The following is a 25,113-nucleotide window of genomic DNA, read 5'->3' on the forward strand; positions in this document are numbered from 1 at the left end:
ATGGCTGCCGCCCGGGGATTCTCCCTAACGGCCGCGACGCAGAGAGCGCTCACTCCCTGGCCGAGGGGCAGGCTCCTCGCGGCCTCCCTGGGACTCCGGGCGCATCCTCCAGCCCCGAAGCTGGGGAAGGGCAGGTCAGCCTCGCGGACAGCTGCGCCCAGAGGCTTCTGGAAATCACCAAAGGGTCAGAATTCCTCAGGCTGCAGGTGGAGGGAGTTGGATGCGCCAGATTCCAATGCAGATGTTCACTGGATACAGTTATCAACCCCGATGACAGGGTATTTGAACAGGGTGGGGCAAGAGTGACGGTTGACTCTGATAGCTTAGCCTTCGTGAAAGGGGCCCAGGTGGACTTCAGCCAAGAACTGATCGGAAACTCATTTCAAGTGTTGAACAATTCTCAAGCACAGCAAGGCTGCTCCTGTGGGTCATCCTTCTCTGTCTAACTTTGATGCGATGACAGGTGACTCTGACTCTGAGATTGTCACCAGTTGTACCAATTTGAGGAACCTGGAGTTAGTAGAATTCTAGAAGTTTCCTTCTAATCATGTCCCTCTCAATTTTATTTCCCACCGTCCAGGAGTATTGTGTTATGTCACTATTATTTTCACAACGTGAAGGTTTTATGCTTGGCTTAATTTTTCCCTCCAACTCCCCTCGGTGCTAAGGCTGAGCCTCCAGATGCTGTTACCTCAGATTTAATCACTGATTGAAACTCCATATACTCTGTAGAGCCTCCATGACTCTAAAATTTGGAATTAACTTTCTCTGGCCTTAAGGGCTGCTTGTATATATGTGGATAGCTATGTATAAAAGCTTCATTTAAAAAAAGAAAGAAAAGAAATTGATCTCCTGCTCTGCCAGAATGAAGAGCCCTGGACAGAGAATCAGGAGCCCAGAATTCAAATCCCAGCTCCGCTTCCAGGGCTCTGTGCAAACCAGAGCACATCAACTTGCCTTTTTCAGTGTTGGTCTTTTCATCTGAGGAAGGGGGAAATTTATGGAGGGAGTGGGACACCGAGACACAGTGATGGAAAACGATCGTGGCCAATGAAGCCTGGGACAGGTAGAAGTGGAGACAGAAAGAATTTCCAAACTAGAGGGGAGAAAAAAAAAGTGGGAGTAAAGGGCCCACTTCCAAGAAATAAAATCTCACCAAGGTCCCTGTTTAGGGACGGGGAGAGAAAGTGGTAAGTTCTGTTTTGTGTCTTCTGGTTGGTTTGAGGGAGTAAACTAGTCAGGACTTTTTCATGTGGAAATGACGGAAACTCATCTTAAAATGTCTTAGTAGGGGCCGGGCGCGGTGGCTCACACCTGTAATCTCAGCACTTTGGGAGGCCAAGGCAGGCGGATCACAAGGTCAGGAGATTGAGACCAGCCTGGCTAACACAGTGAAATCCCATCTCTACTAAAAAATACAAAGAAATTAGCTGGGAACGGTGGCGGGCGCCTGTAGTCCCAGCTACTCGGGGGCTGAGGCAGGAGAATGGCGTGAACCCGGGAGGCGGAGTTTACAGTGAGCCAAGATCACGCCACCACACTCCAGCCTAGGCGACAGAGCGAGACTCAATCTCAAAAAAAAAAAAAAAAAAAAAAAAAGTCTTAGTAGGACCAGAAAAAAAAAAAAACAGGAGAGGGTGTTCTTTGGCTCCTGTGATAAAAAGCAAATGGGAGCAGGGTATGGTGGCTCACGCCTATAATCCCAACACTTTGGGAGGGTGAGGCGGGCAGATCACCTGAGGTCAGAGTTCAAGACCAGCCTGGGCAACATGGTGAAACTCCATCTCTACTAAAAGTACAAAAATTAGCCGGACGTGATGGTGCACGCTTGTAATCCTGGCTACTCGGGAGGCTGAAGCAGGAGAATCGCTTGAACCCAGCAGGCAGACATTGCAGTGAGCCGAGATGACACCATTGTACTCCAGCCTGGGTGATAGAGTGAGACTCTGTCAAAAAAAAAAAAGAAAATAGCGAATAGGGTATCTGCATAACAAGATGCTTGAGCTCGTTCTCACCATCTCCAGCCTTGGCTTTCTCCTGCACCAGTTTTGTTTCCAGGGTGGCTTTGATGGCAAGGTCCAAGATTACATCCTATGAGCTCCTTAAGCTCTGCTAAAGACAGCTGTTCTTTCTGAATTGATCCAACCAGAGTTTTAGAGTTGATCTCATTGGCTCAAATTGGATCACGTGCTTGTCCATCCCGAACCCAATCACAATGACTATTATTGGCCAAACCTGGGTTATGTCCTCCCTTTTGGAATCAAGATGGGTCAACTCCATTCAGTGCCTTGAGTCAGAGAAGAGGAAGGGTGATTGTTTAATCTAAAACTGAGGGTCCCCCCGAAGCTGCTAAAGGTCCAGGAAGGATAAAATAGCAGAAAGCCGCCTCCCTCCAGTGGGGAGGAACCTGTCATGACCCACAGGCCTGCCTCCCTGATGTTTTGTGTCAAGAGATGATTCCAGGAACTCACAGCAGATAAAGGAAGGGCCTCCCCACCCCTCCCCTATTTCCCCTCTATTAATCTTCTAATTACAGCAACCGGTAAACAGAGGCCCCAGGAAGTAGGAGCGGTGGGTGGGGATTCACCACCCGCAGGCCAGGTGGGGGCCTCACTTGCTCAGTTTCCTCCCGGGTGAGGTGAGGGGCCAGCCCCCTGGTGGCTGCTGGCTCAGAGATTATGGATATGTGAGGGCCTGGCCAGGTGCCCAGCACAGAGTGGGGCACTCAGGAGATGCTGGCTCTCCTTTCCGCAAATGGCTGTGGTGAGGGTGGTTGTTACTGGAATCATCACTGCTTTTGTACTTGTTAATAATGAATAGGCGTTCCATACAGCCCTCTCTTGGGGGAGCATAAACAAAAGCTTGCCGGTGCTCCTTTTCTCTCTCTCCCTCTCTCTCTTTCCCCTTGGTCTCTCCACTCTCCTCTCTGTCTTTCTCCTCTCTCTCTCTCTTCCCTCTCCCATCACCTCCTCTCTTTTTTCTCTGTCCCTCTGTCTCTCCCCTGTCTCCCTCTCTTTCTCTGTGTGTCTCCCCATCTTTTTCTCCCCTCTCTCCCCTGACTACCTCGCTCTCTCCCCTCTCTCCTCTCTCTCCCTCTCTCTCTTTCTTCCCTCTCTCCTCGGTCTCTCCCCTCTCTCTCCCTCCCTTTTTCTCCTCTCTCTTTTCTCAGTCTCTCCCCCGACCTCCTCTCTCTCCCTCTTTCTCTTTTTCTCTGGCCTCTGTCTCTCTCTCCCCTGACTCCCTTCCTCTTGTTCTCTCCCGTCTCTCCCTCTCTCTCTCCCTCCCTTCCTCTCATAAACACACCCTAGATGTGTGGGATCTTCAGCTTCTCACCCTGTTTCGTGTTAGGCGGTTGTGTTCCTTTTTATCTGATGACTCCCACTGAGGTCTTTGTCACAGCTTTGCTCTTGGGGATCTTAGTGGGGCAGTAGTGAGAACACAGGTGGAGAAGGGGCAGGAGGAACCAGGTCCTTATGTCACTTAGCATAATGTCCTGCAGGTTCATCCATGTTGTCACCAATGGCAGGATTAATCTTCTTCTTTTCTTTTTTTTTTTTTTTTTGAGACAGAATCTCTGCAGCCCAGGCTGGAGTGCAGTGGCTCGGCTTACTGCAACCTCCTCCTCCCAAGTTCACTGGGGTAGAGGGGGCAGGAGAGGGAGCAAGGGAAGAATAAGAAAGACACGCGCGCGCGCGCGCGCGTGTGTGTGTGTGTGTGTGTGTGTGTGTGTCTTATCTGATTGATCCGGCTAGAACTTCCAGTGCAATGTTGATTAGAGTGGTCTTCCTGATCTTAAAGGAAGAGCTTTCAGCTTTGCACCATTGAGTATGACATTAGCTATGGGCTTGTCATGTATGGCCTTTATCGTGTTGTGGTACGTTCCTTCTGTGCCTAATTTGTTGAGAGTTTTTATCAGGAAAATATACTGAATTTCATCAAGTGCTTTTTCTCTGTCTATTGAGATGATCATATGGTTTTTGTCCTTCATTCATTAATGCAGTGTTCACATCTTTGTTTTGTTTTGGTTTTTGATTGTGGGTTTTTTGAGACACAATCTTGCTCTGTCGCCTGGGCTGGACTGCAGTGGTGCAATCTTGGCTCACTGCAGCCTCTGCCTCCAGGGTTCAAGTGATTCTCCCACCTCAGCCTCCTGAGTATCTGTGACTACAGGCATGTGCCACCACGCCCGATTAATTTTTGTATTTTTAGTAGAAACGTTTTTGCCGTGTTGGCCAGGCTGATCTCAAACTCCTGACCTCAGGCAGTTTACCCACTTCGGCCTCCCAAAGTGCTGGGATTACACCGCGCCAGGTCCACGTTTATTAATTTGTCTATAGTGACCCAGCCTTGCGTCCCAGGGATAAATCCCACTTGATCATGATCCTTTCAATGTGCTGTTGAATTTGGTTTGCTAGTATTTTGTACCTATTCTCATCAGAGATACTGGCCTGTAATTATTTTTCCTTGTGTCCTGATCTGGCTTTGCATTCAGGATAATGCTGTAAAATAAGCTTGGAAGTATTCCTTCTTCTTTATTTTGGAAGAGTTTGGGAAGGATAAGTATTGGTTTTTCTTTAAATGTTTGATGGAATTTCACTGTGAAGCCATGTGGTCCTGGTTTTGTTTTGGTTTTTGTTTGTTTGGTTTTTGAGACAGAGTCTCGCCCTGTGGCCCAGGCTGGCGTGCAATAGCGCGATCTCGGCTCACTGGAAACTCCGCCTCCCGGGTTCACGCCATTCTCCTGCCTCAGCCTCTTGGTCCTGGTCTTTTCTTTAGTGGGAGATTTTTTTTTCGGGCAAAGACTTAAATAGACTCTTCTCCTTTTTTCTTTTTCTTTTTTTGAGACGGAGTCTCGCTCTGTCACCCAGGCTGGAGTGCAGTGGCGCGATCTCGGCTCACTGCAAGCTCCGCCTCCCGGGTTCACGCCATTCTCCTGCCTCAGCCTCCCGAGTAGCTGGGACTACAGGTACCTGCCACCACGCCCGGATAATTTTTTGTATTTTTAATAGAGACGGGGTTTCACCGTGTTAGCCAGGATGGTCTCGATCTCCTGACCTCGTGATCCGCCCGCCTTGGCCTCCCAAAGTGCTGGGATTACAGGCGTGAACCACCGTGCCCGGCCTTTTGACACTTCTCAAAAGAAGCCATACAAATGGTCAACATATATATGAGAACATGCTCTGCATTACAAATCATCAGGAAAATGCAAACGAAAGCCACCATCGGATATCTCCTCCCACCTGTTAGAATGGTCAGTATGAAAAAGCCAAAAGAGAAGTGTGGACCAGGATGTGAGAAAACAGAACCCTTATGCGCTGTTGGTGGGAATGGAAATTGGCGCAGCCATTATGGAGAACAGAGTGGAGGTTCCTCAGAAAACCAAAAATAGAATTGCCATATGATCCAGCAATCTCACTGCTGGATGTCTATCCAAAGGAATTGAAGTCATTATGCTGGCGAGATGCCTGCACCCCCGTGTTCATCGCAGCACTATTCACAATAGCCAAGACATGGAATCAATCTACAGTCCATTCACCTGTCCACCAACAGATGAATGGATTTTTAAAATGTGGTGTATATATACACAATGGCTAAAAAAGGAGGTTATTGGGAAGCCGAGGTGGGCAGGTCACCTGAGGTCAGGAGCTCAAGACCAGCCTGTCCAGTGTAACAAAGCCCTGTCTCTACTAAAAATGCAAAAATCAGTCAGGCGTGGTGGCAAGTCCCTGTAATCCCAGCTACACAGGAGGCTGAGGCAGGAGAATCGCTTGAACCCAGGTGGTGGAGGTTGCAGTGAGCCAGGATCAAGCACTCCACTCTGTAATACAGCAAGACCCACTCTCAAAAAAGAAAACAAGAGAAGGCTCACATTGTGTATTATCTTATTTTCACACCATTTTTCCAGGTATCAACTCCTCAAACCCTCATAACAGCCTTCCTCTTTTAAAGGCAAGGAAACTGAGGCTCACTGGGGCAAAGCAGCTCACTGAAGATCACCTTACATGGTAAACACAGGATCCAGGATTCACACCCAGGTGTGTGCAACCCCCAAAGTCTTGTCTTCTTCTGTCCTGTATCACCTACTCACAGGTGTGAGCACCTAGGGAATAGGCTGCAAGAAACAACATGGACAGTGCCTACTGTGTGGTCTTGGACAAGTCCCCTTCCCTCTCTGGGCAAAGAGGTTGTTGGTTTGGGATCCGCAGCCCCGGACCCTGTGTTCAGTCCTGTAGGTTGTGCATAGTGTTCTGGGTGATGGGTGTTCCATGCCTACCGCTCACTTCTGACCAAATAGCATCAATAATTTAAGCTCTCTTTCTTTTATAACCTGGGAAAATTGGTCCCCTGCCAAGACATGAAAAATAATTTCATGCTCTGTTATCTCCCCTCTCAAGATCACCCCTGACAAATTGTCTCTTTATTGTCTATTGCTCTAGCATCAGCTCACATTTGGGCTCCCATTTTTTATGGTTGCCAGCCTTAGTCCTGGCTCTGACTGAGGTGGCTCCTAAAAAGATTACCACCAAATTTCAATTTTCTTCCTTCCCTTCCTTCCTTCCTTCTTTCTTCTTTCCTTCCTTCCTTCCTTCTTTCCTTCCTTCCTTCCTTCCTTCTTTCCTTCCTTCTTTCCTTCTTTCCTTCCTTCCTTCCTTCCTTTCTTCCTTCCTTTCTTCTTTTCTTCCTTCTTTCCTTCCTTCTTTCCTTCCTTCTTTCCTTCCTTCTTTCCTTCTTTCCTTCCTTCTTTCCTTCCTTCCTTCCTTCTTTCCTTCCTTCCTTCCTTCCTTCTTTCCTTCCTTTCTTCCTTTCTTCCTTCCTTCCGTTCCTTCTTTCCTTCTTTCCTTCTTCCTTCCTCCTTTCTTTCCTTCTTCCTCCTTCCTTCCTTTCTTCTTCTCTTCCTCTTCTTTCCTTCTTTCCTTCCTTCTTTCCTTTTCCTTCCTTCTTTCCTTCCTTCCTTCCTTCCTTCTTTCCTTCCTTCCTTCCTTCCTTCTTTCCTTCCTTTCTTTCCTTTCTTCCTTCCTTCCTTCTTTCCTTCTTTCCTTCCTTCCTTCCTTCCTTCTTTCCTTCCTCCGTTCCTTCTTTCCTCCTTCCTTCATTATTCCTTCTTTCTTCCTTCATTCCTTTTTCCTTCCTTCTTCCTTCTTTCCTTCCTTCCTTCCTTCCTTTCTTCCTTCCTTCCCTTCTTTCCTTCTTTCCTTCCTTCCTTCAGTAAGTATTGCCTGCTTTGCCCCAGGGACCTGAGGCTTTCCTATGAGAAGCTCCATAGTCGTTCATACTACAGCATGAAGGGCTCCTTATTTATTTATCAATTTTTTTCTCCTGAGACAGAGTCTTGCTCTGTCACCCAGGCTGGAGTGCAGTGGTGCAATCTCGGCTCACTGCAACCTCTGGCTGCCCGGTTCAAGCGATTCTCCTGCCTCAGCCTCCTGAGGAGCTGGGATTACAGGCACACACCTCCATGCCCAGCTAATTTTTATATTTTTAGTAGAGACAGGGTTTCACCATGTTGGCCAGGCTGATCTCAAACTCCTGACCTCGTGTTCTGCCTGACTCGGCCTCCTAAAGTGCTGGGATTACAGGCATGAGCCAACATACCCAGCCACTTATTTAACTCTTTTAAGGGAGCACATGAACCCAGCAGCTTATTGTTTATACCTTTTATTTGTGCCCATTATATCTTTCACCCACCCCCCAAAACCTTGCACAACCTACAGTGGGCTCAATGGTCCTGCAGGCTGGGTGGTCGCAGGCAAGTTGCTTGAACTCTCAGAGCCTCTGAGCCTCATGTCTCTGCTTTAAAGAGACAGTAATTGCATCAATAAGTTACTGTGAGATTTAAATTATATCACATGTGAGAGGGATAAACACAATATGTATCATCGATATTACTATTATCATCATTATTCTGAGAAAGGTATACTTGGGTAAAGGGTTTTGGGTGGAGATGAGGGAGGATCTCAAAGCAAAGGGACCAAGAAAGGTACAATGATACTAATAACAATATTAAGAATGATACTAACAATTTCCATCAACCTTTACTGAGAGCTTACCAAGTTTTTTGTGTGTACCCTGGGCACAGACATGTATATAATACATCATTTAAGTTTTTGCAAGCAAAGAGATGAGAATTTCTCCATTAAAAGATGAGGAAACTGAGGTTACATGCTGGTAAGCCCAGGATGCTAACTCAAACCCACGATGGCCTCTTCCTGGAGGCTGATGCCAACTCAGCCTTCCTGTCAAAGTCAAACAGTGGCCTCTCAGTGGTAGATGCAGTAGAGCCCTCTACATCCAGTGCCTTCTAGGGCCTCAGGGGCTCAGAGTGAGGACACTTCTAGCTGGAAGATGGTGGCCAAACCTAGCCCTCATTCTGGGCCTCAGAGTCCACAGAGATTGACTTCACAGGCCTCTCTAAATTGTCCTCACCCTATGTCTTCCTGATCCCCTTTCCCTGGGACTGACTACGGGACCACTTCTTGGACAGTACCCCTGCCCCTACAGCAACACTTGCAACTTCCAAAGTCCATTTCCTAAAGCCCATTAGGAAACTAATTCATACTAGGCTGTGAGTGGCTATCCCAGATAACTCTAGCATTTCCTACCTTACGTTCCACAGGCCACTCATAATGCAAGGTGCTCCACAAAAGGGAAATAAAAAGGTCATAATTCTTCCATGGTCAAATAAATTTGGAAAACTCTGAATATTCTATTCTCCTTTCCAGAGATTCACAATACACGTTAAACTATTGTAGGTGCTGAGAAGTCCTGCAGTGTGGACACCAACAATACCCAAAACTAATGCACATGATTTTTTTTTTCAAAGAACAATGTTACAACATCTGTGTAACAGTCTGAAAAATCCTGACTGAGTAGCCATGGAGGTATAGGGAAATATCTGTACCCCCAGATGATTATATAAATTCCCCAAGGCAAAGGATTTTATCTTTGTTCCCTATTAGATCCTGGAACCTGTAACAGTGTTTGGTACACAGCAGACATTTGATACGTGTTTAATGAACGAATGAACAAGGTTGTGTCTGAATCCTGGCTTTGCATTTAACTTCCTGTATGGCCTTGATCAAGTCCTCACACTTCCCTGGGTTTCCATTTCCCCACATGTTAAAAATGGATGAAGACCAGGTATGGTGGCTCATGCCTGTAATCCCAATACTTTGGGAGGGTGAAGCAGGCGGATTGCTTGACCTCAGGTGTGCGAGACGGGCCTGGACAACATGGCAAATCCCAGTCTCTACCAAAAAAAACAAAAAAACCTGGGTGTGGTGGTATGTGCCTGTAGTTTAGTCCCAACTGCTTGGGAGGCTGAGGTGGGAGGATTGCTGGAGCCCGGGAGGCAGAGGTTGCAGTGAGCCAAGATTGTGCCACTGCACTCCAGCCTGGGCGACAGAGTGAGACCCTGTTTCAATCTCTCTCTCTCTCTCTCTCACACACACACACACACACACATGCGCGATGAGACAAAATTATGCATTCTCAATATTGTTAAGAATATTGTTGAAGCCCCAACCCCCAGTACTTCAGTAGGACCCCAAGAGGTGAAAATTCGTCTTGGCAAGCAAAAAAACCCATCTTACTCTTTATGTATAAAACACAGATACACACACACACACACACACACACACACACACGTAGAGTTTGTACAGACATATATTACATACTTCATATTTGTGATATTAAAACTTCATGGGGTGGGGTCAGGTGTGGTGGCTCACACCTGTAATCCCAGCACTTTGGGAAACCAGGGTGGGAAGATCACTTGAGCCCAGGAGTTCAAGACCAGCCTGAGCAACATGATGAGACCCCGTCTCTAAAAACAAAACTTCATGGGGGGAGGTGATTAGGAAAATAACGTCTAAAAAGACTCTCTAGGGGGATGACAAGGAAAGACAAAAGGTTGGGCAACGCTAGACTTGATGATCTAGAAGGGTCCTTGTTCTAGATCCAAATCTAGAAGGTCTGACAGTCTATGAATGTAACTCTGCAGGAGAGTGTTAGTGGGAATAGCGGAGGGAAGAGTGTTCTAGGAACAGGGAACAGCACAAGCTGAAAACCTCAGATGGGAATGAGCCTGGGTTATGGGCTGGACTGTGTGCCCATCTAGCAGCTGAAATAGCTCAGATGGGAGAGTGTTTGACCAAACTATGTCCCCCTAAAATTCATGTGTTGAAGTCCCAACCCCCAGTACCTCGGAATGTGACTGTATTTGAAGGTAAGGTGTTGAAAGAGGTGATGAAGTTTAAATGAGACCATTAGGGTGGGGCCCTAATCCAACAGGACTGGTGTCCTTATAAAAAGAGGAAGAGGCAGCTGGGATGCATGTGCATAGCGACAAGATCACATGAAGATACAGGAAGAGGCTGGGTATGGTGGCTCACACCTGTAATCCCAGCACTTTGGGGGACTGAGGCAGGCAGATCACCTGAGGTCAGAAGTTCGAGATCAACCTGGCCAACCTGGCGAAACCCTGTCTCTACTAAATATACAAAAATTAGCCAGGCGTGGTGGCACACGCCTGTAATTCCAGCTACTCGGGAGGTTGAAGCAGGAGAATCTCTTGAACCTGGGAGGTGGAGACTGTAATGAGCCATGATCTCACCACTGCCCTCCAGCCTGGGCAACAGAGTGAGACTCTATCTCAAAAATAATAAAAATAAAAATAAAAGAAGATGCAGGGAGAAAGGGGTCATCTACGAGCCAAGGAGAGAGGCCTCAGGAGAAACCAGCCTTGCCAACACCTCGATCTTGGTCTCCAGCCTCAAGAACTCTGAGAAATATTTCTGTGGTTTAAGTCACCCAGGCTGTGGTATTGTGTTATAGCAACTGGCACAGACTCATACACTTGCCGTCTTCTTCTTTGTTTTTTTAAATACAGAGACAGGGTCTTGCTATTTTGCCCAGGCTGGTCTCAAACTCCTGGGCTCAAGTGATTCTCCCACCTCAGCCTCCCAAAGTGCTGGGATTATAAGGATGAGCCACTGCACCTGGCTTTTTGTTGTTGCTGTTGTTCTTTTGGGGTGCTTTTTTTTTTTTTTTTTTTGATACAGTGTCTCTCATTGCCCAGGCTGGAATGCAGTGGCACCATCATGGCTCACTGCAGCCTCAACCTCCCAGGCTTAAGTGATCCTCCCACCTCAGCCTCCCAAGTAGCTAGGGCCACAGGTGCACGCCACCACACCTATCTAATTTTTTCAATTTTTTATGTAGAGATGGGATGTCAGTATGTTGCCCAGGCTGGTCTTGAACTCCTGGGCTCAAAGGATCCTACCACCTTGGCCTCCCAAAATGTTGGGATTACAGATGTGAGCCACCTGGCATCTTTAAAGAATAATCAATACAGGGACATGAGATCAAAATAGGTTGTGGGGAGAGCGGGGAGATGCAGATGGTAACAAGCTTCCTAGGACTGGGAATAATATTGGGGTTTTTGTTGTTGTTTTCTTGGCATGGGATGGGGAGCATGGGAGGACTTGAAGCAGGAGTGTGACAAGATCTGCCTTACATTTCTAGCAGGACCTCTCTGGATGCTGGGCAGAGAGCAGATCACTCATGGGCAAAGACAAAAGCAGAGGGACCGTGAGAAGGAGAGAGAAAAGGGTGGCTGGGACCAGGATGGCAGCAGTGGGCATGGTGATAAGTGGGTTGGATTCAGTACATATTAAGAGTAGAGCTAGTGGCTAGGCGCTGTGGCTCACGCCTGTAATCCCAGCACTTTGGGAGGCCGACACAGGCAGATCACCTGAGGTCAGGAGTTCGAGACCAGCCTGGCCAACATGGTGAAACCCTGTCTCTACAAAACAACCCACAAAAATTAGCTGGATATGGTGCACACACCTGTAATCCCAGCTACTTAGGAGGCTGAGGCAGGAGAATAACTTGAACCCAGGAGGCAGAGGTTGCAGTGAGCCGAGATCGCACCACTGCACTCCAGCCTGGGGACAAAGCAAGCCTCCGTCTTAAAAAACAAAAGTAGAGCTAGTAGGAATTGCCAATGGATTAGAATGTGGGGGGGTTGAGAGAAAGAAGGGTTATGGATCATTCCAGATGTTTAGCCTGAACAACTTGAAAAGTGTAACTTCAGTTATGTTTGGTCCGGTTTTGTTTGAGATGTGTATTAGACATTCACATCGAGGTGTCAAGCAAGTGGTCAGATGTTCAGGGACGGTCTGAGTAGAGGTAGGCACAAGAAAGGTCTGCCCCGCAACCCCATGCTTCCAACCCACAACCCCTGTCACAGAATATTTGCAAACAGCTCTGTACTTGTCTGCATTCATTCCCCATTAAACTGAGTGAGAGACAAAACTTTATGTGTCACGTTTACCATTGTACATCCCAGGCAAATGATCTGTTGAATAAATGGGATGATATAACAAGGAGTTAAAATTTACTGAGGCACAAATATTCCTCAACATTCCCCTCCCCTTCCTGAGCCAGATAATGTTATCTTTTCCAGCAGACTGTTTGGGTCCCCACCCTTTCCTGTCCCTATCAGACTGATCAGGGACATTAGTGGGCAGAGGAAGATGGGCCAAGAGAGCCTGGAACAAGAGCTAGAGGGCTCATGAGAGAGGTTTAGACAATCTATAAAATGCAGAGCCAGGAGAAAGTAAGGAGGGGAGGAGAAAAAGCGAGATAGAGAGGAGACCAATCCTGCCACTCAGTCTGCAAGTGGAACAGGGGTTTCTTTGTTTTATAGGCTTTCTTTGGAGCATGGAGGGTGTTAAATGAGAGACTCCAGGGTACTGTGTGTGTGAGAGAGAATTGGGAAGAGAGAAAAAAGGTATGAGAAGTTTTGCTAAGGGAGATGACTGACTCTCTCCATGCGTGGCTTTGAAAACCACAAGCTAGGAACAATTTATCAAGAAGACATAACAATCATCAATGTATGTACACCTAACCACAGAGCATCACAATTGCTGAAGGAAAAAAAAAACAGAAAGCAAAAATAGACAAAACTAAGGGAGGAAACAGATAAATCCAAATAACCAATAGTTCTTTCTATGTAATTCACTAAAATTGATTTTTTAAAAACAGCTGCAGTGAACTATGATTGTGTCATTATACTCCTGCCTGGGCGACAGAATGAGATCCTGTCTCAAAAAAAAAAAAAAAAAAAAAAAATCAGCAAGGATATAGAAAAATCAAATCAACACTGTTAACAAATTTGATCTGACATTTACAGAACATTGTACCCAACAACTGCAAAATATGAATAGTTTTCAAGTGTACTACCAAGCCTATCAAAGATAGACCATGTAGCCAGGAGCAGTGGCTCAGGCCTATAATCCTAGCACTTTGGGAGGCTGAGGTATGCAGATGTCCTGAGCTCAGGAGTTCAAGACAAGCTTGGGCAACATGGCAAACCCTGTCTCTACCAAAAATACAAAAATTACAGGGCGTGGTGGCACGCACCTGTAATCTCAACTGCTTGTGGGGCTGAGGCAGCAGAATTGCTTGAACCTGGGAGGTCGAGGCTGCGGTGAGACAAGATTGCACCACTGCACTCCAGCCTAGGTGACAGAGTGAAACTTGTCTCATTAAAAACAAAACAAACAAAAAAAAACAAACAAACAAAATATAAAATAAAAATAAAAAGACCATGTGCTGGGCCATAAAATAAGTCTTAATTCATTTCAGAAGACTTAAATCTTACGGAGTATGTTCTCCAACCACACTGGTCTTTAAAAGCACACCAATAACAATAAAACATCTAGAAAAATCCTACAGTATTTGGAATTTAAATAACATCCCTTTAAATAACCCACAGGTCAAAAGAAAAAAAAAATCACAAGTGAAACTAGAAAACATCAAACTGAATAATAATGAAAACACATCAAATTAATATTTATGGGAAGCAGCTAAAGTCATACTTGGAGGGAAATTTATAGCTAAATGACTGTACTGGGTGGGGGAAAGAGAGGCCTAAAATTAATGACCCAAAAGTCTGCCTTGAAAAAAAGCTAGAAAAACTAAGAACAAAGTAGGCCTGAAATAAATAGAAGAAAGGAAATACTGAAATCGAAGAGTAAAACTCAGTGGAATAATGATAGAGAAAACAAGGCTAAAAAAACGGTTCTTCGAAAAGAATAATAAAATTGAAAAGCACAGCTAATACTGGACTTTTCTATTTTTTTATTCGTTTGAGTTTTTTGTGCTGACTGTGTGCATGGACCGGTTCACATGGGTGCTGGGTTCACACGGGTTACAGGGCGAGGCAGAAGGAGAGAGCACGCCACAGCCTCCAGAGCGCTCCATTGCAGACAAGCACGCATGCGCTCCTCCGTGCTGCGCCCCTGCTCACTGCTGAATCCTGCGGATGCTCTGCACCTGGAAGGTCTGGGCGTGAGAGCCCCACTCCCGGAAATGCTTGTAGTCACCGGAATGGTGATCGCTTTCCAGCACATACTGAAATCCTCGGTAGCCCGGAAACTGGGAGCAAACCCAACTGGAAAAGAGAAAAGGCAGAGGGTTACTCTACAGAGACACCAGCATGATGACCAACACAGGGGCAAAGGGATCCATGCACACGCACACAATTCTAGCCATCCTGGCCTTTCTTCAGTGCTCACAATGTGCCATGCTCTCTCCCCTACCACAGGGCCTTTGATCGTGCCATTCCCTTTGCCGGAAGCACCATCCCAGCCTTTCTTTTCCTAAACAAGTTGTATTTGTCCTTCATGGCTCAGCTTGATTATGAGAGCAATCTGACTCATTCCCCAAATCAGGCCACAGTCCCTTATTATACCTTTGTAGCACTCATGTAATTCGATAGTTTTCAAATTATTTGTAAAATATCAGCCTCCTCTGCCAGCAGGTAAGCTCATGAGTGTAGGAACGTGTATGCTTTGTTCATCGTTATCTCCACCTTCATAAATTTATAAAAGTCTAGCACAGAAGAAGGGGGGTCCCTAAATATTTGCTGATTAAAAGAACAAGTGAAGGAATGGGAAGTCTTGTTCTTTCCCCATTCCCCTTCCTTATCCAGGGGCACTTCCAAGAAAAAAGCTATCATTTCAGTCCATTGATTTCTTTTTTCTTTCTTTCTTTCTTTTTTTGAGGCAGAGTCTCGCTCTGTTACCCACACTGGAGTGCAGTGGGGCGACCTCGGCTCACTGCAACCTTTGCCTCCTGGGTTCAAGTAATTCTGCCTCATCCTAGTGGCTGGGACTACAGGCATAGCCACCGGGATAATTTTTTGTATTTTTAGTAGAGACGGGGTTTCACCATGTTGGCCAGGCTGGTCTCGAACTCCTGACCTCAGGTGATCCGCCCACCTCGGCTTCCCAAAGTGCTGGGATTACAGGCGTGAGCCACCGCGTCTGGCCCAATTCATTGATTTCTACTCTGTTCAGGACAAGGATTGGTGTCTGGTTTTCCAAGCCTCCATTTCCCTTTCTGTAAAAGAGGAAGTGAACTCGAGAATTACAAGGGGTCCCTCTTACTCTAAAACAACATGATTCTTCGGTGGTTCCTGAGAAAACCAAAGAAAAAAAAAAAAGATGAAAAACCCTACCTCCCATCTTTGCCCCCTGCCTACCAGGAGCCAAGGGACACCTCAGAAAGTGGCTCTGATGTCCTCCCTAAATAAGAATCTCACACCTTAGCCTTCACCTGCCACCTCCTGGGTGGAAAGGAAAGGACCAGTCAATGCTGAGTTTGAAGCTGGACTGTTACCTACCTGCTGATGGACTTTGAGCAGGTTGCTTGAGCCACACCTGTTTCTTTATGGCTGGGGGCATTCATTCTCCCTACTCCTGGCCATAGACCGTGTTGCCTCTGCTCTCAGCCAAGTTGAGAAAATGAGGCTGAATCGGGCAATGACCACATGACCAAACCTAGCCAATCAGAACACCCCATTCCTGTGCACACGGTGATTGGTTCAGAGTTGAGCACAGGACCCAGCTGGACCAATGAGCACCTTTCTTGGAACCTTTACTAGAATCACTGAGACCACTGTCTTTCCCTATGGCTGGATGTAAAGATGAAGCTCTTTACATTCTCGTCTAAGAATATAGCCACACACAGGCAGGCAGGGCAACAGGTGGGGGTTGTGGAGGGGAGACAGATACCTGCTGTAGCACCTGGATCCAGTTGAGCTTGAAGCTAATTACAGGGGCCGATAAATATGTTTTGGGCTTAAACCCAGTATGATCTGGGTTTCAATCCCTCAAATTCTGCCTGATACCTCCCTGTGCCTCAGTGTTCTCCTCTGGAATGTGGGCATCAGAGCACAAAAGTCCCCAGCACACAGTTTTCACAGGAGGTATCCCTACCCCTCCCAATATTCCCTCCCCTGCCAGGCAGAGACTTGGATACACTTACGCCCCAGAGTGGACGTGGAAGGACCCTACTTCATTGCCTTCCCATCCCATAGCCTGGAGGGAAGGGTAGTCATCGCTCAGCTCTCCTTTCTTGCCCAGGAAGTTCTCTTGCTCAAAGATTGTCAGCCTCGAGTCACGGTGGTTCTACAGGAACAGGAAACACAGTCAGACCACTAGGCTCCCAGTTGGAAACCCAGGAGCCTCTCCTGGCCTCCACACTCCCTGCCCTTGTCTCCCAAATCAACCTTCCTTGCAAACCTTTTGGAAGGGCAATAAGGCAACAGGTACCAGAAACCTTACCATTTGCCCTTCCAGAAATTTCCACAAAGAAAATAATCATGGAATAAATAGGCTGCAAGAATGTTCATCGTTAACAGTTTTTTCAAAAGCAAACAAACAAAAAGGAATCAACCTTTATGTCCGAAATTGGGGATCCAGTGGTAAGCTGAGGTATTACACTGTGGTTAAGAAAAAGAGTGTAGAGGCCAGGTACCGTGGCTCACGCCTATATTCCCAGCATTTTGGGAGGCCGAGGTAGGCGGATCACCTGAGGTCAGGAGTTCAAGACCAGCCCGACAAATATGGTGAAACCCTGTCTCTACTAAATACAGAAAATTAGTCAAGCATAGTGGCGCATGCCTGTAATCTCAGCTACTTGGGAGACTGAGGCAGGAGAATCGCTTGAACCTGGGAGGCAGAGGTTGCAGTGAGCCAAGATTGTGCCATTGCACTCCAGCCTGGACAACAAAAGCGAAAACTCCATCAAAGAGAGAGAGAGAGAGAAAGGAAGTGTAGAGATATCATCTCAAATCCTTCCTACCAGGAAGCAGCTGCCACTTACCAACTGACTGAGGTTAGACAGGATTTCTGAGCCTCTGTTCCTGTATCTATAAAATGAAACTAACCATACCCATTTTTCAGGGTTCTTTTGAGAACTAAATGAATTCAGAAGTTGGAAACTGCTGGGAATGAGGGATTGTATCTGTTGCAGCCCACCACGGGTCCCATATTGGCACAATATCTAGAGTGTTTGCAGAGTAAATGAACAAATGGACTTATTCACAAAATGGAATACTAGGGAGCTATGAAAAATGATGGAAGTGAGATTTAATCACCTAGACTGATGATCGTGATACATTTGCTCAGTGAGAAAAGCTAGTTTCCAGGCCTTAGACTCATTATGATTCCATTTTTGTGGCAAAATTATGTGTGCAATATAGGTAAGATATATAGATTATATAGATATAGGTGTAGATGTTTATCTGGATGTATATATACATAGAGACATAAATGTATAGGTTGAACATTTGTAACCTAAACATCCAAAATCCAAAATGCTCTAAAATCTAAAACTTTTTGAGTGACGACATGACACTCAAAGAATGCTCACCAGAGTATTTCAGATTTTGGCTTTTTGGATTCAGGCTGCTCAACTGTAGGTATTATAAATATTACAAAATCTGGGGAAAATATTCACAATCCAAAACACTTCTGGTCCCAAGCATTTCAGATAAGGGACCATACCAGGATTTTCCTTCAGAATTTTGGATGGTAAATATGGTGCCTTATGTCATTTTAAATTAATGAGTTGAAAAATAAAATACACTTTTTTTTTTGAGACAGAGTCTCATTCTGGTGCCCAGGCTGGAGTGCAGTGGTGCGATCTTAGCTCACTGCAACCTCCATCTCCTGGGTTCAAGTCATTCTCTTGCCTCAGCCTCCTGAGTAGCTGGGACTACAGGCATGTACCACCACGCCCAGCTAATTTTTTTGTATTTTTAGTAGAGACGGGGTTTCACCATGTTGGCCAGGCTGATCTTGAACTCCTGGCCTCAAGTGATTCACCCGCCTGGGCCTCCCAAAGTGCTGGGATTGTAGGTGTGAGCCACTGTGCCCGGCCTAAAATATACCTTTCTGAGCCTCAATTTTTTCATCGGTGAGATGGGAATAATAATGCTCACCTCCACCCACACTCCAAAAACAGCAATAAAATGTAAAATCAGGAGCATTGATATCGAATTAGGAGCAAGAAATGAAACCCTTCATCCCCACTGTGCCCTACCATCCCTGGTACCCAACTTCTCTCAGGGTCCCTGAATCACAAAAAAAAAAAAAAAAAAAAAAAAAAAAAAAAAAGGCACAAAGCTGGCAGGGGCTCCTGTCACAACCAGGGCTGCTGTGAGCAGAGAGCTTAAGGTGGGCTCTGGCCAGATGCTATACGTTCTTCTTCCCAACAACATTGGTACTATTGCCCCATTTCAAGATGAAGAAACTGAGCCCTACAGAGGAAAGAGACTACAGCCCTTGTCACCCAGCTTGAAGTGGCGACATGAGAATTTCAGCTCTGGGACACTTGATTCCCAAGTGCCCACGTGAGGGGCTCGGGCCTCCCCGGGACGCAGAAGTGGTAGAACTCACAGCACAGGCCACAGGCCGGAAGGAGGTGAGCCTCTCAGAGGGGTAGGCCGTGTTGCCACCCCAGGCATCCCAGCTCGGGTATTCGCCCCGTTCCAGAACGTACTGCTGCCCTTGGAAGCCAGCATGCTCGAAGCCCACCCACCTGCAGACAGAGGGTAGAGCGTGCAGGAGGTAAGCGTCCCCCTCACCCTACATTCTAGACCAGCAAATGGGTCTAGAATGGTCACAATCACAACCATTCAGGGGTAATTGTGCCCCCAGGAAACACTTGACAATGCCTGGAGACATTTTTGGTTGTCATGACTAGGGGAGGGGCTTCTAAGGCCATCTATCAGGTAGAGGCCAGGGATGCTGCTAAACATCCCATAATACACAGGCCAGCCTCCACTGCAAAGGATGATCCAGCCAGAAACATCAGTAGTGCCGAAGTTGAGGGAACCGGCTCTAGACCTGACTTGCTGTGTGTCCCATAGGTAGGGAAACTGCTTCACACAGGTGCCCTGACAACCTTGCTCCTCTGTCAGTTTCCACAGAGGCCACAGAGTCAAAGCTGATCACAGACTGACCTCACCTTGGTGGAATTCCCTGTGATCCTGCCAGGGTGTCGGAGACGGGCAGTTTTGTGAGGAGCTACTGCAAGGCCATCTCTCATATTCTTCCCTCTCTTGTGGGAGGCTGCCATGAGGCAGTTCCTCATCTGCCTGTCTGGCCACTCTGAGACGTGGAGCTTTCCACCTCGCCACCCCACAGGTGACAATAGCAAGCTATCGTTGAAGCATGGAAGCAGTTCTTCAGCCACGGGGTTCCCACCATTCCTGCTGCCTGTCATTCGGCCCCCTTTGTTTTGGTGTCATCCCGTAGGACAAGGGACACAGGAAGCTGACACCGTGCGCACCTTGCCTTTGCTGTCTGTGTAAGTTATAAACTGTCTGAATCTATCCGAGCTCATTATCTGCTTACTGGCTGAGTCTGTCAGCCTGCTGGACATACCCCTAGAAAGCCTCTGTTCCCATCTGACCCCTCATTCCCCACCTGCACAAATCAGAAGCTAAAAGAGTATTTACTAAAGCATGAGATGTGTAAAAATCACCCAAGATGACCTCAGGTGGCACTCACAGGCATAGGATTAAGTGACTCCAAATCTCCTATCTACTTTCCAACCTTCTACAACCTTCTATCCAATATGGTAACTACTGGCCACATCTCCTAGCTACTTTCCAACCTTCTAGAACCTTCTATCCAATATGGTTGCTACTGGCCACATCTCTTTTCTGTCTACTTTCCAACCTTCCAGAAATTTTTTCCAATATGGCAGCTACTGGTCACATCTCCTTTCTATTTACTTTCCAGCCTTCTAGAACCTTCTATCCAATATGGTAGCTACTGGTCACACTCTTTCTATCTACTTTTCAACCTTCTAGAGCCTTCTATCCAATATGGTAGCTGCTGGCCATATCTCCTTTCTACTTGCTTTCCAACCTTCTAGAACTTTCTATCTAATATGGTAGTTACTGGCCACATGTAGCTAATTTAATTTAAACTTAAATAAGATTAAATAAAACATTCGGTTTTCTAGTCACGCTGGCTACCTTTCAAAATCCTCAATGGTCACATCTGGCCAGTGGCTCTGAAATGGGCGGTGCAGATGTAGAACATCTCCATCATTGCAGACAGGTCCACTGAATGGCACTGGTCTAGAAAGTCTTGGTGTGTTATTAGTGTGTCCTTAACACCTCTCTACATCTCACAATCTCTCTCTCTCTCACTCTTTTTTTTGTTTCTTAATTTTGGTTTTTTGTTTTGTTTTTGTTTTTTACAAAAAATGATCGGGCCACATGCTTAGCAACAAGACTGTTTAGCTAAAAATTAATAGCATTAAAACATTATATTCATTTTTATAGTTACTGTCTACTTTTGGTGAGTGATGTTGGCTTTCAATTTATGGCCAGGAGAGACATTTTTAGATCCAACCCTGGATTCTAAGGATCTTCTCCCGCAGAGCTGCCTCATCCAGTGGGCAGGGTCTGGGTAAATGACACCCTCCCACTGTTGGGCTGTGCACAACCTGCATAACCTTACATGGCAGTCCTGCACACTCCTCAGTGCTTCAGGAGGGCACACTAGGAAGAGAGGACCTAGAATAGCTAAAAGTCTTAGCACCCGTCTCTAGGTCCCTTCCTGTCCACCCTCTACCCCAACTCAGTATCCCCCTAGACTCACGCTCCACTCAGCACTTTCAAAGATCGCACAGTCTCGAAGCCAAGCTCCAGCACACTGGGGCACTCAGCCGTGAACTCGTGCCGCCGGCCCTGGAAGCCGTCCTCATCCCACACCACCATCTGTGCCAGGAAAAAAAAAAAAAAAAAGAAGGTGGCGATCCGCATCAGAGTCTCATGGAGGGTGAGGGGTTGGGGGCTCCCCCCAGGATCTGGCAGGTAAAGCAGGGATTGCAAACTCAGATGCCTCCAGGAGCCAGGCAGGCAAGGACAGTAAGGATAGTGAGACACTAGAGAGCACAGGTGCCAGGTAGATGGGTGGCCTCTTCCCAGTGCCACCAATGGTTGCCAAGTGGGAATGCAAGCCAGACCTTCCAATTTCTCAATACAATTCCTAGATCTGGACTTTTATGTGGTTCTTCTAGGCTTTTAAAGGCTGATGATAAATCCAAAAGCTTTATAAAACAAACACACACACAGAGAGATGGTCAAAGAAATCATGCCCAAAGATTGCAATCTCTGCCAAAGAGTATAACAGGTCAACTCTGGGAACCAGAAGACCCAAGTTCACATTTGACTTCCCTGTATGTGACATACAAGTCCCTTCTCGACTCTGAGTCTTGATTGTACCTCTGTGAAATAGGCATTTATAATACCCTCCTCCTAGGATTCTTGGGGACTTGAACCCTCCACACACCTCCTGGACACCCCCTCCCCATGCCTCTTCCTACCTTCCAGTGTCCCGCTGACTTGGTGCATTGCAGGGTCATCGTGGCCCCTTCCTACAGAAGAGAAGAACATCGTAATCGTCCACCCTGTCCCTCTGCTCTCCTCTTTATGTAGATGGCTGGCTTAGACCTGGTCAGGATCCACATGGGGAGTCCAGCAGTGACTAGGCTAGGGGCAATGCATGGCTTTGGCCTGTCCCTCTCCTGTCCTTTCCATCTGTTGTCACCAGTGCCATCTTCCATCCTATCCCCATCTCAAAACTCACCCTTGCTGGGTCTCATTGACTCTAAGCCCCACTCTGTATTCTCTTATCTGCTTGTTATGGGAACATTTCTGTGGCTGTTGGTGGGTGGGTACATCACCCCAGCAAGTGCTAAAATGAGAGTCCTTCCAAACACAATGCCTAGCTCAAAGAGGTAGCTCTAATGCTGGAAATTTAGGCCACAGGGCTACAGGAATAATTTTGTTTTTAAATGAGGGAAGCAGGTGCTGGTCTTGATGGTTGGGGCTCATCCTTGGTTAGGGTGAGGATGGCATTCAGGATGACACAGTGACATCCCTAGGACTGGGGACCTGGGCTCCTTGCCTCCCAGGATGCTCACTCAGAACTCTGATCCCAACCCTCCTCCAAACCTGGGACTTACCGAGATAGGCCCAGGGAACATGTCAGATCTGAGACCAGCCGAGGTCAGGCTCTTATAGGCAGGGAGGGAAGAGGGGCCCCTGGGAGACAAAGCCCCGACTCAGCAACTGGGCTGAAGAAACAAAAGCCAGCCCTGGCTGAAGAGCCAATGGCAAGCTGTCAGCAGCTCTGACTTTAGCAGGGAGGGAATGGACCAGATCACCACCCCCAGGGATCAGCCACGAAGAAGCACAGCGGTGGAATATTGGCCCTCATTAGCCCCACAAGGTTCCTGACTAGAACAGGAGAATGAACACTAGAGGAGGAGTCCAGAAGCATCCTTCCTAGCTATGTGAGCTTGAGCAAGTCATTTCCCCTCGATTTCTGCCTATAAAATGGGGCAGAAACAAACTATATCACAGAGTTGTTGTGAGGTTACATAGCATGCCTGGTACAGAGTAAACATTCAGGAAATGTCTATTCCTTTCCTCTTCTCATTCCCCTTTCTCTTCCAGTTGAAGCAATCAGGATAGGCTGCCTGTTGGAGGAGGCATTTGAACTAGACTCTGAAGGATGAAGATATGTACAGAGTTAGATGGAAGCAGAGGCATTCTAAGAAAAGTTCAGAGGTGGGAACTTGGGGCACATGTACAAGAAAGAGCTGGTAGCCCAGTTGGCCTGGAGCTCGGGGGACCTGAAGGGAAGTGAGGCAGGAGAAGAGGTCTAGGCCAGGGCCTGCCAAGTCCACAAAGCCCGAAGATGAATCCAGATGGCTCTGTGGGCAGCATAAAGAAGCTGTTAGTTGCAAACATGCTTTGCAAACTGTAGCACACTTGCCAAATACCCAGGACTTGTACAATTTGCTGTGTGCCTCTTGTCCCTAAACCCTGCCCTCTGAATTGGCCTATGAGGGGCCTCTTACAGCATAGGAAAGGAGCATGACTGGAAACCAGATCATCTGAGATGAAATCCAGCCCTGCTTCTTTTACCATCTGGGTGACCTGGAGGATATCTGAGTCCTGCTCATGACCTGTAAAGTGGTAACACCAGTTTCCCTTTAAGAGGTGAAATGCAGCTCTATCAAATGCATGACTTTAGGCCAGGCGCTGTGGCTCATGCCTGTAATCCCAGCACTTTGGGAAGTCAAGGTGGGTGGATCACCTGAGGTCAGGAGTTCAAGACCAGGCTAGCCAACATGGTGAAACCCCGTCTCTACTAAAAATACAAAAATTAGCAGGGAGTAGTGACGGGTGCCTGTAATCCCAGCCACTAGGGAGGCTGAGGCAGGAGAATTGCCTGAACCTGAGAGGCAGGGGTTGCAGTCAGCCAAGATCATACCATTGCACTCGAGCCTGGTGACAGAGCAAGACTCCGTCTCAAAAAAAAAAAAAAAAAAAAAAAAAAGAATGCATGACTTTGATGAAGTGTTGGCATGAAAATTAAAGGTTAAGAATGCAGCCTCTACAGCCAGACTGCCTGGGTTTGCATCCCACTCTTGCTGGCTGGGTAACTTTAGGCATGTTACTTAATCTCTCTGAGTCTCAGTTTACTTGTGTATAAAATGGGTGTAACAAGGTAAGTTACCGTTAGCCTAAGAGACAGGGGTATTGTGAGAATAAATGTGAATTGCACGTGAACAGCAGCTGGAATTGCTCCTGCAACATAAAAAATTACAGTATTTCCATCATCTTCATCATCGTCATTGCTAATAATAAAGATGATTACTATGAATTATTGATCAAAAAAGCAGGAGTACATAGGTTTTAAGAGCCTGGGTTCATGAGTAAAGAAGATGTGATTTCCAAGTTCATTTTGCATTTCCATTTGTATGAGAAAGTGAGCTGAGAGAGAGGAAGGAAAGGGAGTTGCTTCAGTTTCCTTATCTGTAATTGGGGTTAATCCTAAAATTTCATCCTTATACTGAGGAGTATAGGAAAATGCAAAAAAAAAAAAAAAAAAAGAAAAGAAAAGAAATTGACTCCATAAGACAGGGCAAAAAAGAAAAAGATATAATGAAGGATACAATAATAATAATAATAATAATAAATGCTCTGAGTGGAGCCACCAGCATGGTGAGCCATCCCCCTTCTCTGCCCCCACCCTCTGGCAGACAGCCCATTCCTAGGGGGGTTTGGGGGGGCACAGAACTGCCCCTGATGACCTGGCTTTGAAGCCTAGACTGGTGGGTGGCCCCCACCACAGGCATCTTGGCCCCAGTTCCAGTGGCTACCCCATCTTGCAGTTCCTGCCCACACCCCACCCACCAAGTCTTGGCCCAGGATGAAAGGCCAAGGAGGGGCTGGGAAGCAAGGGGGTGCTGGGTGGGTGGAGGGACAGAGGCAAAGCTGGCTCCAGGCCAGGGAGAGCTCAAGACGGAGCTGGGTTCCGTGGGGAGCCCAGACCCCTGAAGAAGAGGCAGGAGCCTATCCAGAAGTCCCCTCCATACATCCTGCCTGGGACTGGGGAGTCGACTGCAGATGACCTAGCTGAGCAGCTCCCCAGGCTCCCTCTGACCCCAGCTCTACTGTGAGTTCCCAACGTGTGACTGCTGAAGTCACTTGTTCCACCTGGGCCTCGGTTTCTCCATTGGTGAAATGAGAGGATTGGGCCCTGTGATTTCTGGCGTCTGTTCCGCCATCTTGAGGCTTGATTGTCCCACCTTGACCTCTGTCTCTCCGTCTCTCGCTCCTTCACTGTCCATGTCCCTTGTGCCACTGTGTCTCTGTCTCCACCTCTCTTTGTTACTTCTCTCTATCTGCCTCCCTACTTCTCTCTCTTTGCCTTGGTTTCCCTA

The 25,113-nt window shown here is 47.0% G+C and overlaps 1 protein-coding gene and 1 pseudogene across 1 annotated transcript; one reads left to right on the plus strand and one right to left on the minus strand.

Moving 5' to 3' along the window:
* Positions 1-446, plus strand: LOC104671936 (annotated as a pseudogene).
* Positions 447-14,122: 13,676 nt separating this feature from the next.
* CRYBA4 (crystallin beta A4) lies at positions 14,123-22,364 on the minus strand. The gene is made up of 6 exons (XM_010375576.1): positions 22,342-22,364; positions 21,700-21,750; positions 20,973-21,091; positions 18,753-18,894; positions 16,336-16,478; positions 14,123-14,458 (listed from the first exon to the last, which is right to left on the minus strand). The coding sequence occupies exons 1-6, from the start codon at positions 22,360-22,362 to the stop codon at positions 14,311-14,313; spliced, it is 624 nt and encodes a 207-aa protein (XP_010373878.1). The 5' UTR covers positions 22,363-22,364; the 3' UTR covers positions 14,123-14,310.
* Positions 22,365-25,113: the final 2,749 nt, after the last annotated feature.

This window comes from Rhinopithecus roxellana, chromosome 13 (assembly GCF_007565055.1).
Source record: "Rhinopithecus roxellana isolate Shanxi Qingling chromosome 13, ASM756505v1, whole genome shotgun sequence".
Classification (NCBI taxonomy): domain Eukaryota; kingdom Metazoa; phylum Chordata; class Mammalia; order Primates; family Cercopithecidae; genus Rhinopithecus; species Rhinopithecus roxellana.

Excerpts from the sequence above, each read along its gene's own strand:
- CRYBA4 (XM_010375576.1), bottom strand. The coding sequence starts at position 22,362 with ATGTTCCCTGGGCCTATCTCG. Across the intron at positions 21,092-21,699 it reads AGTCAGCGGGACACTGGAAG|ATGGTGGTGTGGGATGAGGA; the intron begins GTAGGAAGAGGC and ends TTCCTGGCACAG. Across the intron at positions 16,479-18,752 it reads TCCGGCCTGTGGCCTGTGCT|AACCACCGTGACTCGAGGCT; the intron begins GTGAGTTCTACC and ends CTGTTCCTGTAG.